At 44.1% G+C, this 22,623-nt stretch overlaps 1 protein-coding gene across 1 annotated transcript in view; it reads right to left on the bottom strand.

Moving 5' to 3' along the window:
• Ebf2 (early B-cell factor 2) overlaps positions 1-22,623 on the bottom strand; it is a 198,705-nt gene that overhangs the window by 7,683 nt on the left and 168,399 nt on the right. Inside the window, exons 9-12 of the mRNA XM_013034430.1 lie at positions 9,787-9,875; positions 8,320-8,385; positions 8,057-8,234; positions 5,603-5,788 (exon numbers count right to left, since the gene is read on the bottom strand). Of these exons, the coding sequence (XP_012889884.1) occupies positions 5,603-5,788; positions 8,057-8,234; positions 8,320-8,385; positions 9,787-9,875 (519 nt within the window). The remainder of the gene's footprint in view (positions 1-5,602; positions 5,789-8,056; positions 8,235-8,319; positions 8,386-9,786; positions 9,876-22,623) is intronic.

Below are 22,623 nucleotides of genomic sequence, written 5' to 3'. Positions count from 1 at the left end.
ATATATATATATATATATATATATATATATATATATATGAATTGATACATAATAAAGGTAACATGTCCTGTTGTGAAATTATGTATTATGAAATACATAGCAACACTACACTAAAAATTGGGAGACTAAATTTAGAGAACTTCATGTTCATCACCAATGTAATCTAAGTTGATCAAAGAAGTACATGGAAAAAACAAAATTATAAAGGTGCTGGAAGAAAACTTAGTAAGAATATGTAATACTCATGATTCATTTACCCTAAAGCTTAAATAAAAGTTTGCAAGATAATATTCACCACATAATAAAAAAAACCACATCTATACACAAAAGGCCAAACCAAAGTAAGAAAAAAATATTTTCAGCACTTACTTAAATCTGTTCATGTCCTTGCTAGCTAATATGTTCTTATAAGTAAATTAGAAAAACACTCCATTTGGAAAATGAGCAAAGAACATAAAAAGTAAAGCCACTAAAGAAGAAGAAAAATGACCAGATGACATGTACAGAAACCCACAAACTGGTTAGTAATAGAATGATAATTAAAGTACTAACAAGATGTTCTTTTTCTCTTACTAAACTGATAAAGATTAAAGAAAAAATTAACAGGGTAGAGCAACATATATTCCCTCTTTTCTAAGGAAAGAATCAATTTCTCTGGAGGGATTTTGGCAATACACAGCAAAATCTTTTTAAATGTTCATATCCTCTGACCCACTAATTTAATCTCAAGAAATTAATCCCAAGGAGATAATCAGAAATGTGCCAAAAAAATAGATCCAAGGGCATTTTTATGATCATGAAAAATTGAGAAATAAGTGACCCTCAGTAGGGTAAACTATGTTTAGTCCGTATAGTAGAATACTACATTGAGACTAATGTTAGGGAATATTTAACATACGTGAAAAGATATCTCTTCAGAATAGAAAAGCAGATTATATATACATTAACACAGTTTTACGGGTACAAAAAATTCATATAGCAAAAGTCTAAAAGGATGTAATATACAGCCAGCCTTTAAAATGGCTTGTCTGATGAATGAGATTACAAATATTCTTATTCATTCTTATTATTATCCTTATTTTCATTTTTTCTACAGTGAAAATATATTACTTCTGATGTGGGAGAAAACAGGATGAGTAACTAATACTTGAAAATAGAAAATCTCTATTTCATTGTTCAAAATAGTCATCTTTAGCAAAAAGAGTAATAGTTTCCTGAATTATTTTTATTTTCTTCTTTAAGGTTTTATGGCCTGTCAACAAAATTGTGTGTTAACTTCTTTAGCACAAAACAGACAAACAAACTGAAGAACAAAGATAATAAATCCTCAGATTCCTGGGTAAATTAACATCCTAAAAGCAAGTGCCAGCCCTGGTGTCTGTGGTCCATTCTTAGAAGTAGAGCTGTGGTTCAAATGGTAGAGGGCTAGCTTGAGCACAAAGAAGCTCAGGGACAGTGCCCTGAGTTCAAGCCCTATGATTGGCACAAAAAAGAGAAAAGAAACAAGTATAATTTCTGTATCAATAAATTAAAAGAAATTTATTCCTCTTAGGGTGACAGCAGGCTTTCTTTTAAAAAACCAAAACTATTTTCCACGCAAAAAATAAAATTCTTTCCATGATGTACTATTAAATGATAACAATGCTTAATATCATACAAGAGAAAACTCTTGATATTAATTTCTAAAAAGGTAAAGATACTGAAGCCCAGGTCCCCGTTTAAGTCTGTAAAGTAAGCAGAAATCTCCAAGGACAGGTTGGATTCCTGCCTGGCTGGATTCTGTCCCAAACTTGGGGTCCATTTGGTGGCTGGGTCTCCTGGGAAGAAGAGGTCCCTTGGGTGTTGGGTAAGCCAGGTTTAGGGAGGGCAGAGGGTATTGTTTGAGGAAGGCCAATCACATGCATTTGCAACTGAGAATTTCTCCAGTGGATAGAGGCCAAGGTAAAGGCAAACACTCCTGGCCCAGAAAGCTACGTGGATGGAGGGAGTTAAGGAAAAAGCCCTTTTCTTCTAACAAAGATTGACTGGCCGCCCCCAGCAGGAACCCGCCAGCATGCAAGCCAGGCTCACACTAAGAGGTCCCGATTTTCAGGGGCTTAGGATCCAGCCACAGCAACTCACAGAGCTGGAACCTGGCACACGGTGCTATGGCCAGGAAGTGACGTTTGTATGTAGATTTGAGGGGAAAAAAATGCCCAAACATCTGTTTGACCATGTTCTGAAGCAGCGTGAGAGCACACACAGAAAGACACAGGTGTCTGATCCTCAGCTGTGGCTGTAAGGAAAGGCCAACGCGACCAGGAGCTGTGACTCTGTTTCTTTGTTAAATGTTTCTGGCAAGGGAGGGCCCGTGGTATGGCTCAGCTACAACAGGTTGCAAGAGTGAAATCGTAGATCTGTGTTTTAGACACAGACACAGGCAACTGAATCCGTAAGTTGTTCCTCTCTGGGCTTTTTTTTTTTTTTTAATTTCTTTCCTTTCCTTTTTTTTTTTTCCCTTTGCCAGAGAAGTCTAAGACTTGGTTAGAAATACAGAGCAGGTGGTACTTCCATGAGCTCCGCTGGGGAAGCTGATTGCGATGGATGGATGGTTTGAAATCTCCTGCCCACACTGCAACTCCTCTGACCACCTCTCCAAAACGAAGCGCTCACTACCAGCTCCTCTGCTCTTTCCTACTTCCTAGTGGGCAAAGGGCCTTCTTCCCAGGATCCTTTTCTCTTCTGTGTATACCATCCTGTTTTCACAGGTGGCGGTTGGTGTGAGTGATCAGAAAGTTACTTGCTAGGGTGAGAAGAATGCCTCTCGACTGGATGGATTACCTAGTAAGACCTAGTAAGCAATTAACACTCACACAGGCATTTTTATGAATGAAAATTGACCCTACCCAGGTGCTGGTGGCTCACACCTATAATCCCAGCTACTCAGGAGGCTGAGATCTGAAGATCACAGTTGGAAACTAACCTAACACATACCTGAATGTATGACCAAACTGCATAAAGCGACCTTTTCCATAGCCTGGAAGTGGTCAGAGAAGGAGGAATTTTATATGATTCAGGCAAAGAATATATTACAAATACACTAATATTTTTACATCCTGGAGTAATTTCATCACAGGTTATCTAGAGGCTGGGGACTGAGGTTGTGGTCCCACTTTACTGTTCATTGGCTAGGAATCTTTGAGTACGTCATCCCTCACCTCCTCCAAGGGAGTGTGGTGATGACACTGATGATTTGCACGGCCTCGGGGAGCTTGCGAGGACCTGACTAACTCAGGCTGTGAATGTGCTCTCTCACTGATGACATCATCATTCGGTGACAAGATTCATCCAGTGGCTCTCCTGACACCACATGGCTTGTGGGATTGGTACACAGGTGGTCTCAGGTCTCTGCCATACGCAGGGAAGGCCTGAGGCAAGCCTCCTCCCGGTCTCCTCAGCGGAAGTACCCATATTTACCCTAAGACCCCTCACAAGTAATATTTAGACATAAAATCTCTTTTTTTTCTTTTCCTGCTAGTCCCCAGGCTTGAACTCGGGGCCTAGGCGCTGTCTCTGAGCTTCTTTTACCCATGGGTAGCGCTATACCACTGGAGCCACAGCTTTACCTCCAGCCTTTTCAGTAGTTTATTGGAGATGAAAATCTCACAGACCTTACTGCCCAGGTTGGCTTCAAACCAGGACCCTCAGATCTCAGCCCCCTGAGTAGCTAGGATTATTTTTATAGGCATGAGCCCGGCTAGGACATAAAATCTTAGCACAATGTTCTCCTCTAACATTCTGTAAACTTGAGACAATATTAAATAGACTGAATGTATGCATGCTTGCCCCTTGGACTTAATCTAGTTTTCTTAACCATTTTCCCTTGTATCTCAGTTTCCTATTAACTCTGGGTTTATACATGCCTATTACCTATTTGATTTTTATGATATGTCAAAACATTGTTGGGATGGGATCGCATTTTTTTAATAAATCAATCAACTGACAATAAGTTATTCCTGTTGACACTCAGAACTCATGAATCGGGACTACTGGAGAGGTCTGCAGTAACAAAACTTGCGTTGTGCTGAGAGAAATGAGCTCTGCTATTTTCTGCTACTTGTTGCTGTGTCCCCACACACCGTGGAGAGTGGACTGTGTGTCTTGAACAGATAACCCAAAAATAACTCAAGAGGTCGTATCCCCTGGGAACCAAATGTCCAAAGGCAGCGAGAGGCAGCCGCCACGGCCGCCCCGCATGAGCCTGGCAGGCGCATCTGTGTGCTCTCCTTCATGTGTCCTTGCTGCTGGCACCAGGGACGCACTCTGGGTAAAGAGAGGGCAAGCTGCAGGGCCTTGCGACAACACCCAGAATTTCAAGAACACTCTCCTCAGGCGCTCATGTTTCTTGCCTCAAGAATTCCCTAAGTAGGGCTGGAAAAACATACACACTGGCTCAGTCTCCCGGGACCATTGTGTAAGTCCCCAGCCTGGCCATCTGGGTTCTTTACCCAAATGGGTTTTCGCAACATCCCGGAGCCACAGATTAGGATTAAGGAAGGGGTGACATTGATCAAGATGCATTGTCCTTATAAGCAGATGTGTTGAATTGAAACCCCTTTATAACAGCTACTGAAAGAGAGTTTAAAAATATAACATAGAGCTGGGTGCTGGTGGCTCATGCCTGTAATCCTACTTGGGAGGCTGAGGTCTGAGGATTGCAGTTCAAAGCCAGCCCGGGCAGAAAATTCCCCATGAGACTCTTATCTCCAAATAACTACTCAAAAACCAGAAGTGGTGCTGTGGCTCAAAATGGGTAAAGCATTAGCCTTGAGCAAAAGAGCTCAGGGACAGCACCCAGGCCCTGAGTGAAAGCCCCATGATCAACAAAAAAAAAAAGAAAAGAAAGAAAAAAAGAATGTATATACATTATATAGAAATTATATGCATTACATACATGTGTACATATATATATATATATATATATATAAGTCAAAAAAGATTGAGCAGCGCTGTCTCATTATGTCACAGTTGTCACAGGCTTTCATCAAGTACACAAAGAACATGATGTGACAAATAACAACCCAAAGCCATCAATTCAGTGCCCAGATCCTTGCCCTGCTGTATTCAGACTGTGTGGTAATGGGTAAGATGTGCACCAAAATTCTTTGTCTAGGTCAGGGCTCAAGTGGTAGAACTCCCGAGTAGCATGTGAAAGGCCTTAGGTTCAAATCCCAGTACCACTAAAACCAAAAATCTTTGTCTATGACATGACAATAACATTAACTCTGGACATTTCTCATGGACCAAAATGAAATATTGCACTGTCAAGTGTCTGATGAAGAATATACATGTTTTTGACTGAAATGGAATCTTCCTCTCTGACACACACCCAAGCCCCATGTACTCTCCTGTACCAAGAGAACCATTTCTTTCCCCAGAAGGCCTTGAGTCCAAGGGCAACTAAGAGGAAAGAAGAAAATACAGCAAGGACATTTCCTCCCCAACCTGGACCATCCCTCACATGCGAGTAAGATTTAGGAAGGCAGCTCTCCCCCAAAAGGCTGACCGGTGAGTCGCAGAGACAGAGAGAGACAGGAGCCGCCAGGACGGGGAGCACACTTACTTCCGTAAGGGGAGCCGGTGGGGGAGCCGTTCAGGAATCCCGGGGACCCCGGCACACCCAGATTGGCCATGGGGACGTTGCTGTAGCCGTTCATACTGTTGCTGGAGGTACTGTAATTAGACTGCTGAGGTGTGGAGCTGGAGGAGTAACCCCGCGGGGAGATGCTGCTTGTGTTTCGAATGTAACCTTGACAACAAAAGAAAAGCTCAGCTAGGTCAGCGGGTCCCCACGGTGGGCCGTGCGTGGCTAGCCCTGGTCCACACCGGCCCAGACCACCACTTCACACCACTGTCCATACATGTATACACCCGACAGCGATCACGTCAGGCTCACTGGCTGTCACATTAAACACGGATGGGTCCTTTGTGTTAGGAGCATTCCAAATCTTTTCATGTAACTACCTGGAATTATACGATTATTGTTGACGCCCAAGCATGGTCTTCAACACTTTGAATGTGCTCCTCTTACCTAACTATACCTTTGTGGCAGATAACTAGGTCCCCAGCCTTTCACCCATCCCTCTTTCCCTGCCCCCTCTCCCTCCCACCCACAGCACACCCGTGGTGTTCCTCCCTGTTCCAATCCCACACTCAGCATCTCCAGCGCACGCTAAGGAATGGGACTCCTATGAGATATGAATCTCTGGCATGGGGAAACATGTGTACATTAAGTAAGGCTGGGCAGATGTGATGCGCGGTAGCTAGCTCTTGAAGATTCCTTGATGAAATGCCTAGAGAATAAGGAAGCGACTTTAACTTTGCTAATCTTGCATTTCCTAAATTGAGCACACCATAGAGAGCCTCTTTTGGGGGAGGGTGGGAGGAAGGCACCCTGCTAACATTTCTGTTGTCAGTTGCATTCTGCAAGATGCAAGTTCGGTAGCGTGAGTCCGCAGAGGTTGCATGCCTTCAGTGTTGGATGGCAGAGACTGCGATCAAGTTCACTCAAAAAGTAATGAGAGCGGGGGGGGGGGGGGGGGGGGGGCTGGTGGCTCATGCCTGTCATCCTAGCTACTCAGGAAGCTGAGATCTGAGGATCACGGTTCAAAGCCAGCCTGGGTAGGAAAGTCCGTGAGACTCTTATCTCCAATAAACCACTCAGAAACCGGAAGTGGCGCTATGGCTCAAGTGCAGAGCACTAGCCTTGAGCTGAAGAGCTGAGGGACAGCGCCCAAGCCCAGAGTTCAAGTCCCATGACCAACAAAAACAAAAAGAAACAAACAAAAGTAATGAGGGGCTGCTCTACGTATTCTGTTCTTTAACCTAAGACTCTAAGACACCATGAATTGAGTGTGGGCACCCAGTGTGTGCGTAGGCTGGGGAGGAAGATAAATCCTCCCCCATGTTTGTGAAATCCAGCCCAGTCTCTCCTGAGGCAAACCCATGAGATAATTGTCTCTAAGCCTACCTAGCCAATAGCCCCAAACTGTCACCAAATAAAAAAAAATATTGCTATATGGTCCACAGGTCCCATGTTTAACAAAAATAATAATGCAGTAATAATGTCTCTCACTTACTTTCTTATGAGAAGAGCCCACTTTGGGCTCTTCTCACATATGAGAAGATTCTTCCTCCCATATGAGGATTCTTCCTCCCATAGATAAACAAAATTAGACATAAAAATATCCCAAGGTGAAAGACGTCAGTAGGAAAATTTACTCCTTTCAAAATTGATTTATGAAAGGTAGAGTTAGATTTGCCCCTTAACAATAAAATTGACCTCTGATAAAAATCAACACGATGGGAGCTGGGAAGGTGGCTCAGTGGTAGAGCTTGCCTTGCATGCATGAGGCCCTGGGTTCGATTCCTCAGCAGCACATAAGCAGAAAAAGCTGGAAGTGGTGCTGTGGCTCAAGTGATAGAGTGCTAGCCTTGAGCTGAAGAGCTGAGGGACAGCACTCAAGCCCAGAGTTCAGGCCCCACAACTGACAAAAAAAAAAAATCAACACGATGTACCTCACATGTCGAAGTATAGTGGACTGTAACATTGCTTCTTACTGTATATAAGATAACACACTATGGAAGTTACCCAAATAAGATCAAGTCATTCATTCACAAGGGGAGAGACAGATAGAATGAATGAGAATGGCAACAGTTGACCTTATTTCATTCAATTGGATAACTGAAATAGTATAAATATAAATTTAGTAAATATCTGCAAACCTAGTTTCCACAGGCCCAAACCCTTCTGAATTTATGCTAGTCAACCTCATCTTTACATGTTTGCAGTTAACGAGATTCTCTCTGGTGCCAGAAGCTCAGATGTAACGATGTACCATCTGCAATGCTGACGGGGGCCAATCTGTGATGGTGCGGCTTACATGGGGATGGCTGTGTTCAAGGGCTGCTCTGCTGGATAGTCCTAACCTCCAGTTCCTTCTCCTCCAGCAGAACCAAACATTTACATGAAGACCACAAACGTGCATTCTGGCTGGATTCAGAGTTGAGGCCGTACCTTGATTATTTCCTTGTGTTGACTCTGAGATGCTGACCCCCAGCTGGCTGCCGTAAGAATTGATGCCCATCATGCCACCGTGCGCTGGCGAGCTGGAGAGAGCTGGGATCTGACTGGGGTTCCTGGGCACGCTGTACAGAGCCTCCGCGATGTCTGCAGCTCGCTTCAAAATGATGTCCTATGGAGGGAGGGGTGGGCGTGAGCCTCGTGCCCAGCGTGGAGGGTCAACCTCCACACAAGGGGTTAGGACGCAAGGATCCCACCTGGTTATTGTGGGGTGTGCCGTATAGGGCCTCCACAAGGTCAGCAGCTCTCTTCAACAGCATTTCCTGCGGGGGGGAAAGAAAGGAGGACTCCGGCTACCATCACTACGGAAAACCCCAAACGGCCAACAAAAGAAACGTACAGATTAAACGCAAAACAACACAATTATATGTCAATAATTACCAAGCGGTCTGATGCTTGGTAGAATATTTACACCTATCATTTCATTCTGTTGAACAACAAGTCTACAAGGTGGTCAGGACCCAGACAAAACCCATGACCAACCACATGGAGGGAAGAGTTGCTTAAATTTAATGTCTTGAAAATTCAATGAAAACAACTTCTAGGCCATTATATTTAAAAACAAGAGGGAGGAGAAGGAGCAGGAGGAGGAGGAACAGGAAGAAGAAGATGAAGGAAGAAAAGAGGGGAAGGAGAGGAAGAGGAATAACAATAATCCTGGTACTCTAATTAACCAAATATTCTTGACATGATTGATGGACCTGAGGTTAGCTGTTTGCCAAGGAGCTGTCCAGAGTACTGAAATTATATTGGCAACACGTACTGCAAAATTCTATTCTAATAAAGATGAAGTCTTCCAGTAATATTTCCCCTGTTCACGTTAACCAGAGAGAATTAGTTATCTCAACTCCCACTTCTCTCATCTTGTCTTTTCTACCTCCTGTGTTTTTTTTAACAACCTTTTAAATTGCTATTAGCCTACTTTCCAGATATCACCTAATTTAATGGTGGAGCTGGGGATTTTTCCAGGAGTAAAACCAAAGTGTGATATAGAAATAACTGATACTTGAATTCCACTCACAGCACATGATAGAGAACATAGCATTTTATAACTTGTGCATTTAAAGTGCAAGTCAAATACAAACGTAAAATTTTTATTGTTTCTCATTAGTTGAATGACAACTAATAAATTGACATGTTTTTTAAATAAAGAAAGCGAATATCATGGGCCAGATTTGCAATGAAGTTTTCATAAGCAAGATCATTTAAAAGTGATACATTTCCACCGACGTTTTCTGTGGAGACATTTTTATTGTCATTAAATCTGTATGTACATAGTAGGCCCTCAATGAATACTTGTTTCTAGATTGATGGGCTTCTGTAATATAAGCAAATAAAATCGTATTTAAATACAAAGCAGAGGAAGCCCACATTTCAAGCAATTAAGCAAAATGTTTATTTCCACAAAGTTGGCATTGTTTTATCATCTGACTATTCTTTCAGCTTATCTGTTTTATGGGCTCCAAAATTTTTAGGTTTCATGCTTCCGGAGAGACCAAAGATAATATATTTCATAGTCTAAATTTTATGTTCATCTCGTTCCTACACTTTAGCCAATTTCAAGGGCTAATTGACTTTAATGGGGGAGTAAAAGGCTGGGTTTGTCTACATTTGCTGGGATTCTACAGAGAGGCTTTCCTAGGTCGAGTTTCCAAGTATCTTACCTTCGCTAATCTCTCAGGATCCCCAGGGTGCCTGGGGATGACTTTCTGCAGCCTCTGGAAGCCGTAATCAATGGTGGGTTCATTGAGTGCTGAAAGAGAAAATCCTCTCTGAGTCACACAGCAAAGCCAGACAGTAACCCTTCTGTTAACGCCTCGCGCAGGTAACAGAAGCCTTCTGCTACTGTCTCTCGCAGAACTGACAGGTACGAGGTGCACACAGGAGATTCTGACACCGACACTGGTTAATTCACATGCAATTCTGGAATCAATCTTTCAAAATAACATTTTTTTCCTTTATCATTCTCATCACATGCACACATAACCTTCTGTGATCTTGTGCTCATAAAGCCCTGCCCTTGGGCACCCTACACTTGAGCCCTTTGTGGTTTAGGCATCTACCTGTACTTTTTGTTGGATGAGGGGAGGCACTGTTTATTGAAGGCAAGATATATGCATGCTAAGCAAGTGTTCTACCTCAAAAAGTATTTCTCAAACACACATCAATCACTTAACTGTATTTTTATATCCACTCATCTTTTAAACAAGTGTGTGTGTGTGTGTGTGTGTGTGTGTGTGTGTGTGTTGTGTGGGATCGAACCCAGGGCCTTATCCATGCAAGGCAAGCACACTACCTCTGTGCTATATCCCTAGCCCAGCACACACATTTTAGAAATGTCAGGTTCTTGTACTACACCAAAACATCCATTGAAGCAGAATCATTTTGTCTCACCCACTGGGTTTTCATGGCTGAAGACTGCCAGGAATACAGTAGGCGCTTAAGTGAGTAATTCTGAGTATGTAAATGAACAAATGACATCCTTTAGTATCTTTGTTCTTCTCAAGAATTTTCAAGGTTGGTTTCTTTGGGGTTTTTCTTTCACTCCTTTTCTCCCTTTCTTTTTCCTTTTCTTCAAAATTTGTTGATTAGATTTTATGGTTTTAAAACTAATGCTTGACCAAAGGTTAAAAAAATCATACAAAGAATAAAATAATATTGTGTGCACTCCTGTTAGAGAATAATAAACTCTGGAGAGTGTGGGGGTCTTTTTTGAAGTCTTTCTTTTTGTACGTGTATTTTATGAACATCTGTTGCTATTACTATATTGAAACAAGGCCTCTTCAAAGAAATTGTAACCAAACTTTAATATATAGTAAAAAATAAAGCCACCCGTAGATACCATCACTTCAGAGACAAGCACAATTTACCTCTTCTAGCCTTCCAGATTTAAACACACGTGTACTTAAAATCACTGATATTGTTACATCATTTACTTTTGAAAACCTTCTAAACAATACTGCATGTCATGAACTTTCTCCAGGCTATTAAATATTCCTTTATAATTAAAACTCCTGCAAATTTCCTCCATAACATACTCCATTATTTATTTGTGTGGTTTCCTAATTCTGGGTATTTTGTCAAGTCCTTATTTCTCACTATGATAAAAAGCAGAGCAATAATTTGTTTGTGTATAATTTTGTTTCAACTGGAAAATGCCAAGAATTAGAATGACTGGACCGAACATTACAGGCAAAGCCTTTCACACACTGCTGAGTCACTTTTTGTTAGATTGTAAGCTTGAGTCACTGCACCCAGATTAAGTAGAGACGTGTTAGCTTATGTTCTGAAAAAGATATTCAACATGGATAGCACCTCCTGCTTACAAGTTTGAACGAATCCCAGTCAAATTGTTTTTGTTGAGTTCACTGAACCAAGGGGAACCTTTTCGTCTTCATCCCAACTTGGCATCGGACACAGCTCACATCTGCTCCTTCTGGAAATATTTCTCTCCACTGGCTTTCCTGAGCTCACTCTGCTTCCCACTAACCTGTCTGGTATGGCATCCCGGCCTGCTCTGGGGGCTCTTGCTCTTCAGCCCATTATGTAAATATGATGCCCTTCTAGATTGTTGCCATGGTAACTTCACCCAGCCTCCCCCCCCCACCACTCCCATGTCCAGGTATGTGCTGATCACCACAAATTTTTATTTCTAGTTTATAGCTTGCTAGGGATTCGGCCTGTAATATCCAATTGTTGGCTGGACGGCCACCTGCATACCCACCGGCCCCTCCCTCCCAAAGCCTTCATGCTCAGGAGATTCCAGGCAAATAACTGCCGAGCCGAAACTTGCATTTGTTCTTCTTTCTCAGAATCACATTTGTCTAGAAAAGCCATTCATTTCCTCACAATTCTAAATGCTTTATCATAGATCCAATATTAGATTTGTTTTTACCTCCCCTCCCATTATAATTTCCCAAACAGCTATATTTCTAGTTTTCACTTCTTTTTTTGTTCTAGGGGGTTGGGTATGGATGGTTGATCCCAGACAACTGCCCTGGATTTTCCAAAGGTGGTCTTTGGGAATTGGAGTGGGTGTTTTTGTTTTGTTTTCTTGTGAAGGGACATACTAGTCCCATCTGTCTTCCATAGGTAGTGTTTTAATGTTCCATTCACTATCACGTACTATTTGTCCAATTATTTAACCCATTTTATCCATTTTTACGATGGTGCTTGTCTTTCCAGTCTCCTTACAGGTCTAACTCTATGCTTTCCTAAGAGTCTGGAGTTCAGCCGCCACACAGCCTGCAGAACAACCCGGCACGCACACACCAGCACACACATTTTCTAGCATGCCAGCGGAGCTTAGGATCCAGCATGAATAGATTCCCATTGATTTTATTTCCCTCCAACTTATTCCGGAGGTGAGAAGTGATTACATCACCATTTTGCTCAGAAACGCACTGAATAGCTGTGTGCTGTAAGTGGAATCCTGTAAACTTTTCCTTCTGTTTAGCATTCGAAATCATCCATTTAAGAAGCTTTTTCTTAATAACAGGATGCTGAGTGGCTATGACCTGCAATAAGAACATCGTCATCCCCTCCCCCCAATCAGGATATACTGGTGGTTTTCCCTGTGGTGGATAGTCTACTGGCCTTGAACCACAATCCTTCTGTTTCTGCCTCCAGAGTAGGTCATCCACAATCACAATTCTCGTTGAAAATACCTATGGGCTGAACTTCATCCCCATATTAAACTACGGGGTGAAAGAAGGATCTGAACCCTGGCTCCTGTAATCCCTAAATCTGCCTCGGAACTAGAGACAGCCCTTCGCCTCCTCCTCAGCTGCAGGAAAGGGCTGCCCCTATGGGTGACTCCCGGAGTCACCTAACTTCTAAGTCGCCGAGAAGTGGCCGAGAAGTTACAGGGCAAACAGATCTGGTGCCAAAATTCTCAGCAGCACACATTGCTTCGTTTGCCATCCCAAGTGAAGAGCTTCTTCTCGGGCATCTGAAAAGCCGAAGGCCCGGGAATGCTCATGATGGGCTGAACACACACGGAAGCAATCCCCTGGCTCACCAGTGCAGCCACGTCCCTCTCTACGTAGCGTGCCCCCCTCCTTCCCATCTGTGCCGCCACCCACCCCGCAGGCCTCTCCCAGCAGCCCGGACCATGCCACCCGCCACAGCCACCACCATTTCTCCTTTTCCCACCTTGCTGCTGCCCACGGAGGAGCGCTCCCAAGCCGGGATCCCCACAGCACAGGGAAGGGGAAGAAAGAGCACTGTTTCTTTAATACAATCCCCTGCTGGAGAAGCTGGTGATTGGCCTCCTCCATCAGACTGAAAGCCATCAACATTCTGTCTGGTTTGCCTCTCCTGCCCTCCTCTCCCCAGCCCCAGGCTTTGAAGGAACTTAGCCTCTTGGCTGCACAGGGTGACTAATGCATGTTTTAAAGGGAAGGAGGAGATTCGGCACAGCTGTCTGTTGTTTATGCACAGTTTTAGGCAGGCACCTGGCAGGTAGGGTGGGCCACGTGTGCATGCCAAAGAGAGAGTCGAGCAAGCCATGGTGCTGTCTGTCCTGTGCATCAGGCAGGGACGAAGGTCCCATGCGCAAGCGGGCACACATGATCTCATCTAATCAAGTGCATATCTGAAGTACAAGTCACCATCAAAAGCAGTCAGGTGCTGTTAAAAACCCATCCGCCTCTGTCTTCAAAGCCTCAAGGTCAGGCTGAACAATCTGCTCTGGTTCCAAACTGGCTGGCTGTCGTCACATCCCATAGCATCCATTTCGCCTTGGATCCCAGCCGTCCCTCCTCTCCCCGCCGCCAGCTCCCTGGCATTCTCTGGCTTTTCTGAGCCAGCCAAGAACCTCAATTAGCTAATGAGGTACCCAAGATCAAGCACCAAGACCGTCTCAAAGGGCCAGCCAGGTCATTAACAGCCATCATCCACGTAAATTTACAGCCTGGCCTACCATGCGAAGGCAGGGTGTACGCCATCCTGCCAACCCTTTGGCTGACAGGGACAGGGAAACGCTGGCAAGATGCAAATAGAGTAAATTAAAAATACGCTTCAATCTATAGGCTCTATTTATCTATGTCTTTCTTTAGTAATATAACATTAAGGTAAAAGGTCATATCCCCACTGAAATATAATTTATATTTACCTTTTATTAAATAATTATGGCATGGCATGAAGTTAAATATTACAGAAGCTAATCAAGGGGGAATTCAATAGAGAGGACTAAGACATGAGACTTCCGTCGTTGCTATACATAGAATGTCTTAATCCTCCAGTGGGACTCATTCGGGTTTGCTTAAGGAGTTTAATAATACACATTTCAACTGCCACAGACTCTAAATCCCATTTGGATCAAGCTTGAAAAACTTTCATCAATACCTTGAGATTTCATAATATTTCTCTCGAGAACCCAGACCTCATGTGTCATTTCTCATTCTGATTGTGGGTATAATATACGAAGTTACTTACCTATCTTGGACCCAACAAGTAGGTAGAAAATACAAACCATGTGTGAAGCTTTCTCTTTTTTTAAGCAAATAAAAATTAACTAAAAATATCTACTGAGAACCACAAAAAATACAGCTGGCTGTTGCCCAATACTGATTTTCCCAAAGGATCGATAAAATATATAAATTCTCCACCATTTTTTCTTTTCTTTCCTTGAGAGGCAGTAGAGGGACCAAATAATGCTCATTTCCAGCTTGTGCTTCTATTTCTGTTTCCCAAAAACATAAGGATTCTGACTAGTATGGGAAAGAAAAGAGCTGCCTGCAGCAGCCCTGGACACCCCTCAGCAACAGGGTTTTAACACTGTAGGAGGCTACCTGCGCCCTCAACCAACAGGGGTACAGATCACAAATGTGGCAACATCTAAAGCCTGCTGGGATTTCTTTGCAGGAGCTTGAGAGGAGAATAATTAGATGATCCGAGTGGCCAGTGGGTGTGTCATGCTGGGGGTGTTGGCCAATCACAGCACAGTGCTGGCTTTCAGTTTTATTCAACATGAAGTCTTCACTTGGGCCCCAGAAAGGCTGTAGAATCTATGGAGGGCTATCAAGGGGTTCACAGAATGAGGAATTCTGAGCTGAGCTCTGTGTCTGCGCATAGAGTCTCTACCTAGATCACATGTTCACAGAGCCCAAGGTCCAATAAAGACCTTGGGGGGGGGGGGAAGCCCACAGAATCAGAGGATTTCCCACAGTCCCAGTTCTAAATCCCAACTTTTTCAAGAAGAGATAAAAGAGCCAAAAGGGATCCTGTTCTTTGTGCCACAAGAACAAAGGCAGAGAAAGCTGGAATCTCTGTATGTGTGTACCCGATCAGAAGAATTGATAAGCACACAGGAGCACATGCCTGTTGAGAAGACACACACAGCATGTGTCTGTGAGTCAGAGTTGCTTTGCTGAAGCGGGTAAGCAGTCCAGCTTTTGAAGGCATTTTAAGGGTACAGGAATAAGCTCTCATGTTCCTTGACAACTTCTTTCCAGTGTCCATCTTCCTGTCTTGCCCGTGGGTTCCCAAGAACTCAACCTTCCTGTGCTATGAGTTGGGTTTTCCTCTCTCCTGCCCTCAGTCTCTGCAGCCACTGCATACCTTCTGCCTAACTCGGCCAGTACCCATCAACCAAAGGCTGTACGTGTTGAACACCCCTTATCCAAGATGCTTGGGGTCAGAACTGTGCAGATTTTGAATTTTATTTTTGGATTTTTGAAACCCTTTGTACATGCCTAAGTTATAAACCCCACATTCATTATGTTTCATCAAAATCTGATCAACATAGCCTGAAAGTGATTTTATGTAAAATTTTAAAATGCGCCTGTGTTTTGACTGGGATTTGTTGCGTGGCATCAGGTGTACATGTCGGGGGTGGGTTTTCTACTTGGGGCATCTTGTTCATGTTCAAGAGGTTTTCAATTTTTGGAGCATTTCACCTTTCAGAGTTTGGGATCGAGGAAGCTCTACTTGCATTAAATTAGCTCTGAGTTAGGGGTTTTCACAGCATCTGCTGCTCAGACCCAGTGCATCATGGGATCTGACTTCAAGGTCAAGAATGACCAACAGTGTCATCTTCCTACCATTACTCAGCCATGCAGAGCTTTGGCTAATGTCTCCTCAAAGGAAACTGGTTGGTGTGCATGGTCCCCAAGACCATCTTACAATTCTAAGACTATGGGTGGGGATAAAATCATAGACTGTTGAACTAAGTTAATTTTCACATTGGTGAACTCTCTGCCCACATCCATTTGTTTCCATTAGTTACACCAAAGCATAGTGCTGGTGGCTTATGCCTATAAAGTTAGCTATCTAGAAGGCTGAAATATGAGGATCGTGGTTCAAAGTCTAGACAAGAAAGTCTATGAGACTCTTAAGTCCAATTAATGAGCAAAAAGCCAATAATGAAACTGTGGCCCAAACAGTAAAGTACCAGCCTTGAGCAAAAAAGTTAAGGAATAGTGCTCAGGAAGAAGAAGAAGAAGAAGAAAGAAGGAGGAGGAGGAAGAGGAAGAGGAGTAGGAGGGGAGGGGGAGGGGAGGGGAGGAGGAGGAGGAGGAGGAAGAAGAAGAAGAAGAAGAAGAAGAAGAAGAAGAAGAAGAAGAAGAAGAAGAAGAAGAAGATAGAGGAGGAAGAACAGGAGGGGAGGAGGGGGAGGAGGAGGAGGAAAATAAATTTTAAAATAGAGGGAGGAAGGAAAGAAGGAAAGAAGGAAGGAAGGAGGGAAGAAAGAAAGAAAGAAAGAAAGAAAGGAAGGAAGGAAGGAAGGAAGGAAGGAAAGAAGGAAGGAAGGAAGGAAGGAAGGAAGGAAGGAAGGAAGGAAGGAAGGAAATCAGGACAACACAGGATCAGCGCTCACCTTTGTGGACACAGAGCAAGAACACCAGGAGAGAATCAGCAGTGCACAAGCAAAAGATTAGACGGAAGCCTTTGATATTTAATTTTAAATGAAATATTAATTTAATATTTAATTACGCTTTGGTTTCAAGAAAAACTGCAGCCGCAAGACAGATTGTTTGAAGAAGGGAGTAATATACACAGTTAAGGAGACAACTGTAAAAATTAAAGATAAATTTCAAGGGTAAATCTAAATGCCACCACGGAGTCGTTATGAATCCGCGCCTGCTCTGTAGTGTTCATTTAGAATATTCTAGCCTGGAGCTCCAGCGCATTAAGGAGCTGACAGGTCTCTGGTGGAGCAACAGCTTCCCTCTCAGGAGCCAATGGGGTGCCTCGTTCCTCACACTCAGCGCAAAGAGCTCTCTGCATTTCATAAGAGGCGGGGGGGGGGGGCAGGCAACTTCCCCAAAAGTACGGCTACCAGGAGAGCTGTTGATCCAACCTGTTTCCAGTTTGAACAGGGAACACAGGCCTCGGGCCTGCTTTTGATGTCTGCATTGGGTCTTTTTTTAAACTAAAACTCAGATTCATTTCTTCTATGGGGATTTTTTTTTTCTGGGAGGGGGGAGATAAGGCTAGGAAGAGAAAATAAGAAATGCAAAGTAGATGAGCAATTAACATTTGAGATCTAGTTTGCACATCTGTTTCGGGCAGCTTTATGCAGAGAGAGAGAGAGGAGAGAGAGAGAGAAGGCCTCCAACCTCACGTGGAGCTGGGGCGGAGACTGCCTGCTATGTGATTTGGGGCTTTGTGGAAAAATCCAGATCGGCCATGTTTCCTTCTAAATGCCGGCCCTTGCTGTTGATGAGTACTGTCTCCCAAATAACGAGCAGGCTACTTAAACACTCTCTGATTTTCTTTTTCCTGAAGTAAGAGCTAAGCATGTCGCTTATAAACGTTTAAGACTTCATGTTGTTTCTCTGTGCGTCTCAATTAGCCAGGCTGTCACAGTCGACTTCTAAATTCAGCTGCGCACCTTGTTGAAGCATCTGTGTACACCTGGGCCAGGTGGGGCTGTCAGTCTCTTTTCATTCTGGTGTTCATTCACCTTTGACCCCCATCTGCTGCCCCTTCCTCCTCCCACCCCGCTTCCCCACAACCTGGAAAGCCCATGTCCTCAGGCTGCCTTGGCCTACTCTGTCTCCTGATTTCTAACCTGGATCTTCAGGCCTTCAAGAAGCATCTATATTTTTACTGAAAGCACGAGACGTAACGAGGCCACCGATGACACAGGGACCACTGGCACTATTCCAGCTGTGCCCAGCCTTCCCACCGCAGTCTTCGCTTCTGCGTTTACATCTACGTGCATCGCTGCCTTTGTGTGCGAAGATCACTCCATCTCCCCTGCAACTATAGCTCCATTTTTTAGATTATAAAAACGAGGCAAAGAATACTTGCATGAGGTCCCCCAGATCTGTGGATGACCATCCCAGACAGCCTCTGAGGCCCAATCGCTGTCTCTCTGCTACCCACCAGCAGCCCTCCAGAGCCAAATTCACTCAGGAGAAACAACGATGTCTGTCTGGTATTCCCTCTAAGGAGTTCAAAACACCCGCAGGCTCTAAGTCTAACACATCACTTTGAGATATTCAGACATTTCCCCCATTTTGACACCTAAAGAGGCTGGGTAGGGGGAAGGCATCTTCTGAGACCCCCAGCATGCTCACTGGCTGCAGCTAAGTCCTGGACACTTCCTGGGTAACAGCCAGACACCAGGCCATCAGCATTTGCCAAGGAAAAATGCAGTTGGGGCCAAATGCTGGCCTGGGGGGGGCGCTTCTTCTAATAGGCTGGACAGCACTGGCCATAAGCCAGGGGTGCAGACAGAACTTCGGAATGAACAGTCACCTCGCTCGGTGACTTCATTTGTTATGCAACGGGATTCTCACCTAGAAGGCTGGGATACTAATAAAACTGTCAGGATGGGCAGAGCTGATGATGGCTGTGTTGGATACTTCCTGTGAGAATCTGGCCCTGCCTGCTCAACACACGGCAGATGAGACTTGCCAAATTACCATCATCCTCTGTGTGTCTGTCTGTCTGTATGCGTGTGTGTGTGTGTGTGTGTGTGTCTGTCTGTCTGTCTGTCTGTGTCTGTCTGTGTGTCAGCCTGCCTGCCTGCCTGCCTGCCTGTCTATCTGTGCTGACACTGGGGCTTGAACTCAAGGCCTCATGCTCTAGCTTGGCTTTTCTGCTCAAGGCTAAAGCTCTTGTCATTTGAGTCATAGCTCAACTTCTAGCTTTTTGGTAGTTAATGGGAGATAAGAGTTTCATAGACTTTTCTACTCAGGGATGGCATTGAGCCACAATTCTTAGATCTCAGCCTCCTGAGTAGCCAGGACTGTAGACATAAGCCACTTGCTCTTGGCTATTATTTTATTCTTACAAGTTGTATCTTACACTAAAACTTTAAACCCACCCTCAAATATGTAGTTTGCTTCTGCAAATACAGTGGGAGCAGCAGTTGAAGCAGTTGAAGCACTGTGCTCAGTCACCCCTGGTTCTCAGCCACCCATCTGCCCACAGCTCACACATAGATGGAGCTTGACTATCGGGATTCCTTATGAAATAACTATCCTGCAATCCCTGCAATCCCCTCACACACAGAACGCCTTCCAGGTCCAGGGGTAGCCTTCTGGTGAATCAGCCCTGCCTACCGGCCTGCTGAGAGCTTTCTACCCCAAGAACCAAGTTTACTTGTGAGTGCTGTTTTCAGTATTTTAAACATGCGTTACTCATTTTCATATTGTATTTTATGCTTCTAATTTTTAACTAAACTTATTTAATTTCACTTGAGTAATAGGAGATACAAACAAGCACGCAACATAAAAAATTACCAACACCAAGAAATAATCACAGTTTGGTATAGAGATTGCTATGCTTTACTTATATTTTTTGTATTATTATTCACTAGATATATAGACAGATGATCACATATACTTACATGTATATAAGATCATAGTTATAAGGTCATATTTGTATCACTGATAATACTTTGCATTGTTTCTGTATATATATCCACACACAAAATTATGTATGTACATAAACACATACATACTCACACGCACATGCACACGCACACACACTTTGAGATTATCTTTTAATACATTGCTGGTCTGGCTAAGAACTTGCTATGTAGCCCAGCCTGCATCCTCCTGCCTTAGACTCCCTACGTGCTCGGATTACAGGCATGCTTCACCACCTAGCTATAAGCATTTAAAAAACTTACACACGTCTTTTTTTAAATTTTTGTTGTTGGTGGTGGTGGTCATGGGGCCTGAACTCTAGGCCTGAATGCTGACCCTGGGGACTAGCGATTGCTTCCATGGAAACAGAACCCGGATTGTTTTTCCAGAAATGTCTCAATCTAATTTGTGTGAAGCTGGTGCGTGCATGCGTGCGTGCGTGTGTGTGTGTGTGTGTGTGTGTGTCAGTACTGGGGCTTGGCCTTGAACTCAGAGCCGTGTGCACTTGCTTAGCTAATTTGTTTTTCCCTCAAGGCTAGTGCCCAATCACTTGAACACATCTCTACTCCTGGCTCTTCAGTGGTCAATTGCCCAAACTGGTTTTAGACCATGATCCTCAGGTCTCAGCCTCCTACATAAGCAGAATTACAGGTGTGAGCCACCAACGCCTATCTAGTTTGTTCTTTTCCTTCTGACTCAGGGTAGCCTTTCGGCATGCAGAAGTTTTCCTCTTACATAACTCCGTCTTTTGTCACTGTTCTCTCCTAAGGCTCGGTTAAGAATTATGTGTAGAACTTTTGAAGTGTTTGCCTTTTTTAATGCATAATATTCCATTTGAACAAAATTCAGTGTAGGATGTGAAATCAGAAATGACCTTTTCTCTTCCAACAACTTTTGAACAGGCCGGCCAAACCATTGTCAAACACCCTGCTTTTTCCACTCTGACCTAAGAAAGCTCCTGGCCGTGGGCTGGACCTCCAGTGTTTACCCCAGTGTTTAGTCCAGATTTTCTTTTCTGCTGTGTCGCATTTCTCTGTGTCCCTGCAAAGCCCCCATATTCTTTTAATTACGGAAACTCAAAGTAGGTTTTCGAGCCTAGAAGGGCAAGGCCCTCTCACTTTTCAAAATCAGGAGTTAGATTTTTAGCACCTTCCCAGGTGAACTTTGTCACGTTCTCCCCACAAACATTTTGTTTGGTATTTTGATTGGCATCGTGTAAAATGAATTCATTAATCGGCATCTTTTCAATATCAAATCTTCCTCTCTCTCCACCGGCTGGAAGCGTTTTGTCCTTCCTTTGAACTTCCTCAACACTTCATACCTTTTTAAAAAAATTCACTCTCTAAACTATACCCACACAATTTCTCCAGCCTGTAACCCGAGTGCCATCCCTCTCCCTCTCTTCCCAACCCTCACCCCATCCAATTAATCATCAAGGCCCATCTGTGCCGCCTCCAAATTCACCCGCTTCTGCCTGCCCCCTCCACCAGCACCCCAGTCCACACTGCCAGCATTTCTTTGCTGAGCCACCACCCTGGCCTCCATCTGACCCGGCTGCATCTGCCCAGCCTTCTAAGCTATTCTCTGCACTGCAGCCAGAACCGCTCTGTTTAAGAGACCAATCTGATTGTGACAACACCAATGCACGGCACTTCAAGAGGAACTGAGAAAAAGATCCTAGGTGGAGTCTGGACAACCTGGTCTGAACTTGCAGCTTGGACCAACCAGTCCATCCTTTCTTGCCTTATTCAGAGTGATTATCAAGTGAAAGCATTTATTTTTCCATCTCAGGGCCTTTGCATGTGCTGTTTCCCCTCTGTAGACTGTTCTAAGAGTCCTCCCATTATCCACTTTAAGAAGATTCAGTTTTATCCCACCATTTGAGAGGCTGAGGCAGGTGAACAGTGACTTTGAGGACCAGTTTGGTCTACATAGCAAGAAAACAAGAAAAAAGAATACCCCATTATCTGGAGCAACTCCCTTTCAGCCCCCAACATGTCTGCCACCCCTCATTCAAGTCAGTGTCTAGCAATAAAAGATGAATGGTAGTAATAAAGATGGTACTCATAACCTATGCTTTCCAAATAATAAGGGATGGTTCCCTCCACCTGATCGTGTTGCCAGTGCTTGCAGACCTGTGCTCAGGTGGCGCTGCCGGCTTGTGAGAGTGGGGCCTGGTCTTACAGCATTTGCACGGACATCGATGCTGAAATCCACTCTTTTCTTTTAAACTTCCATGCTTCCTTACTTGTCCTGTGGGCACTGGAAAGCGGGTAGTCCATTTACAACACAGGGAAGGGCTTTCAGGAAGCAAGTCCAGCACTCTGACCCCTGGGGTGAGCAGCTCACCCGTACATCGTCCAACGCCAACATCGGGTCGCGCTGGCCGCGCCCTGGCCTGATGTGTCTGCAGCTCCCCTGCGAAGCACATGGCGCTGAGTGCAATGCGCATGCTCAGTGCATCCCTGCTGATGTGTCTGCAGCTTCCCTGCATAGGGCACAACACTGAGTATAAGGTGCATGCTCAGAATATGCATGTGTCATGAGAATGTGGTACGGAAAATTCAAATGTTATTATGCTGCAACCTCCTCTAAGAAGCCTTCCTTGATTTCTCCTACTTAGTCACTCCCTACTCAGTATCCCCATAACCCTTTTTGCTTTTACCTCTTAGG

This window comes from Dipodomys ordii, unplaced genomic scaffold (assembly GCF_000151885.1).
Source record: "Dipodomys ordii isolate 6190 unplaced genomic scaffold, Dord_2.0 Scaffold189, whole genome shotgun sequence".
Classification (NCBI taxonomy): Eukaryota; Metazoa; Chordata; class Mammalia; order Rodentia; family Heteromyidae; genus Dipodomys; species Dipodomys ordii.
The sequence above is the reverse complement of the archived record's forward strand: the minus strand, read 5'-3'. Positions and strand labels throughout refer to the sequence as shown.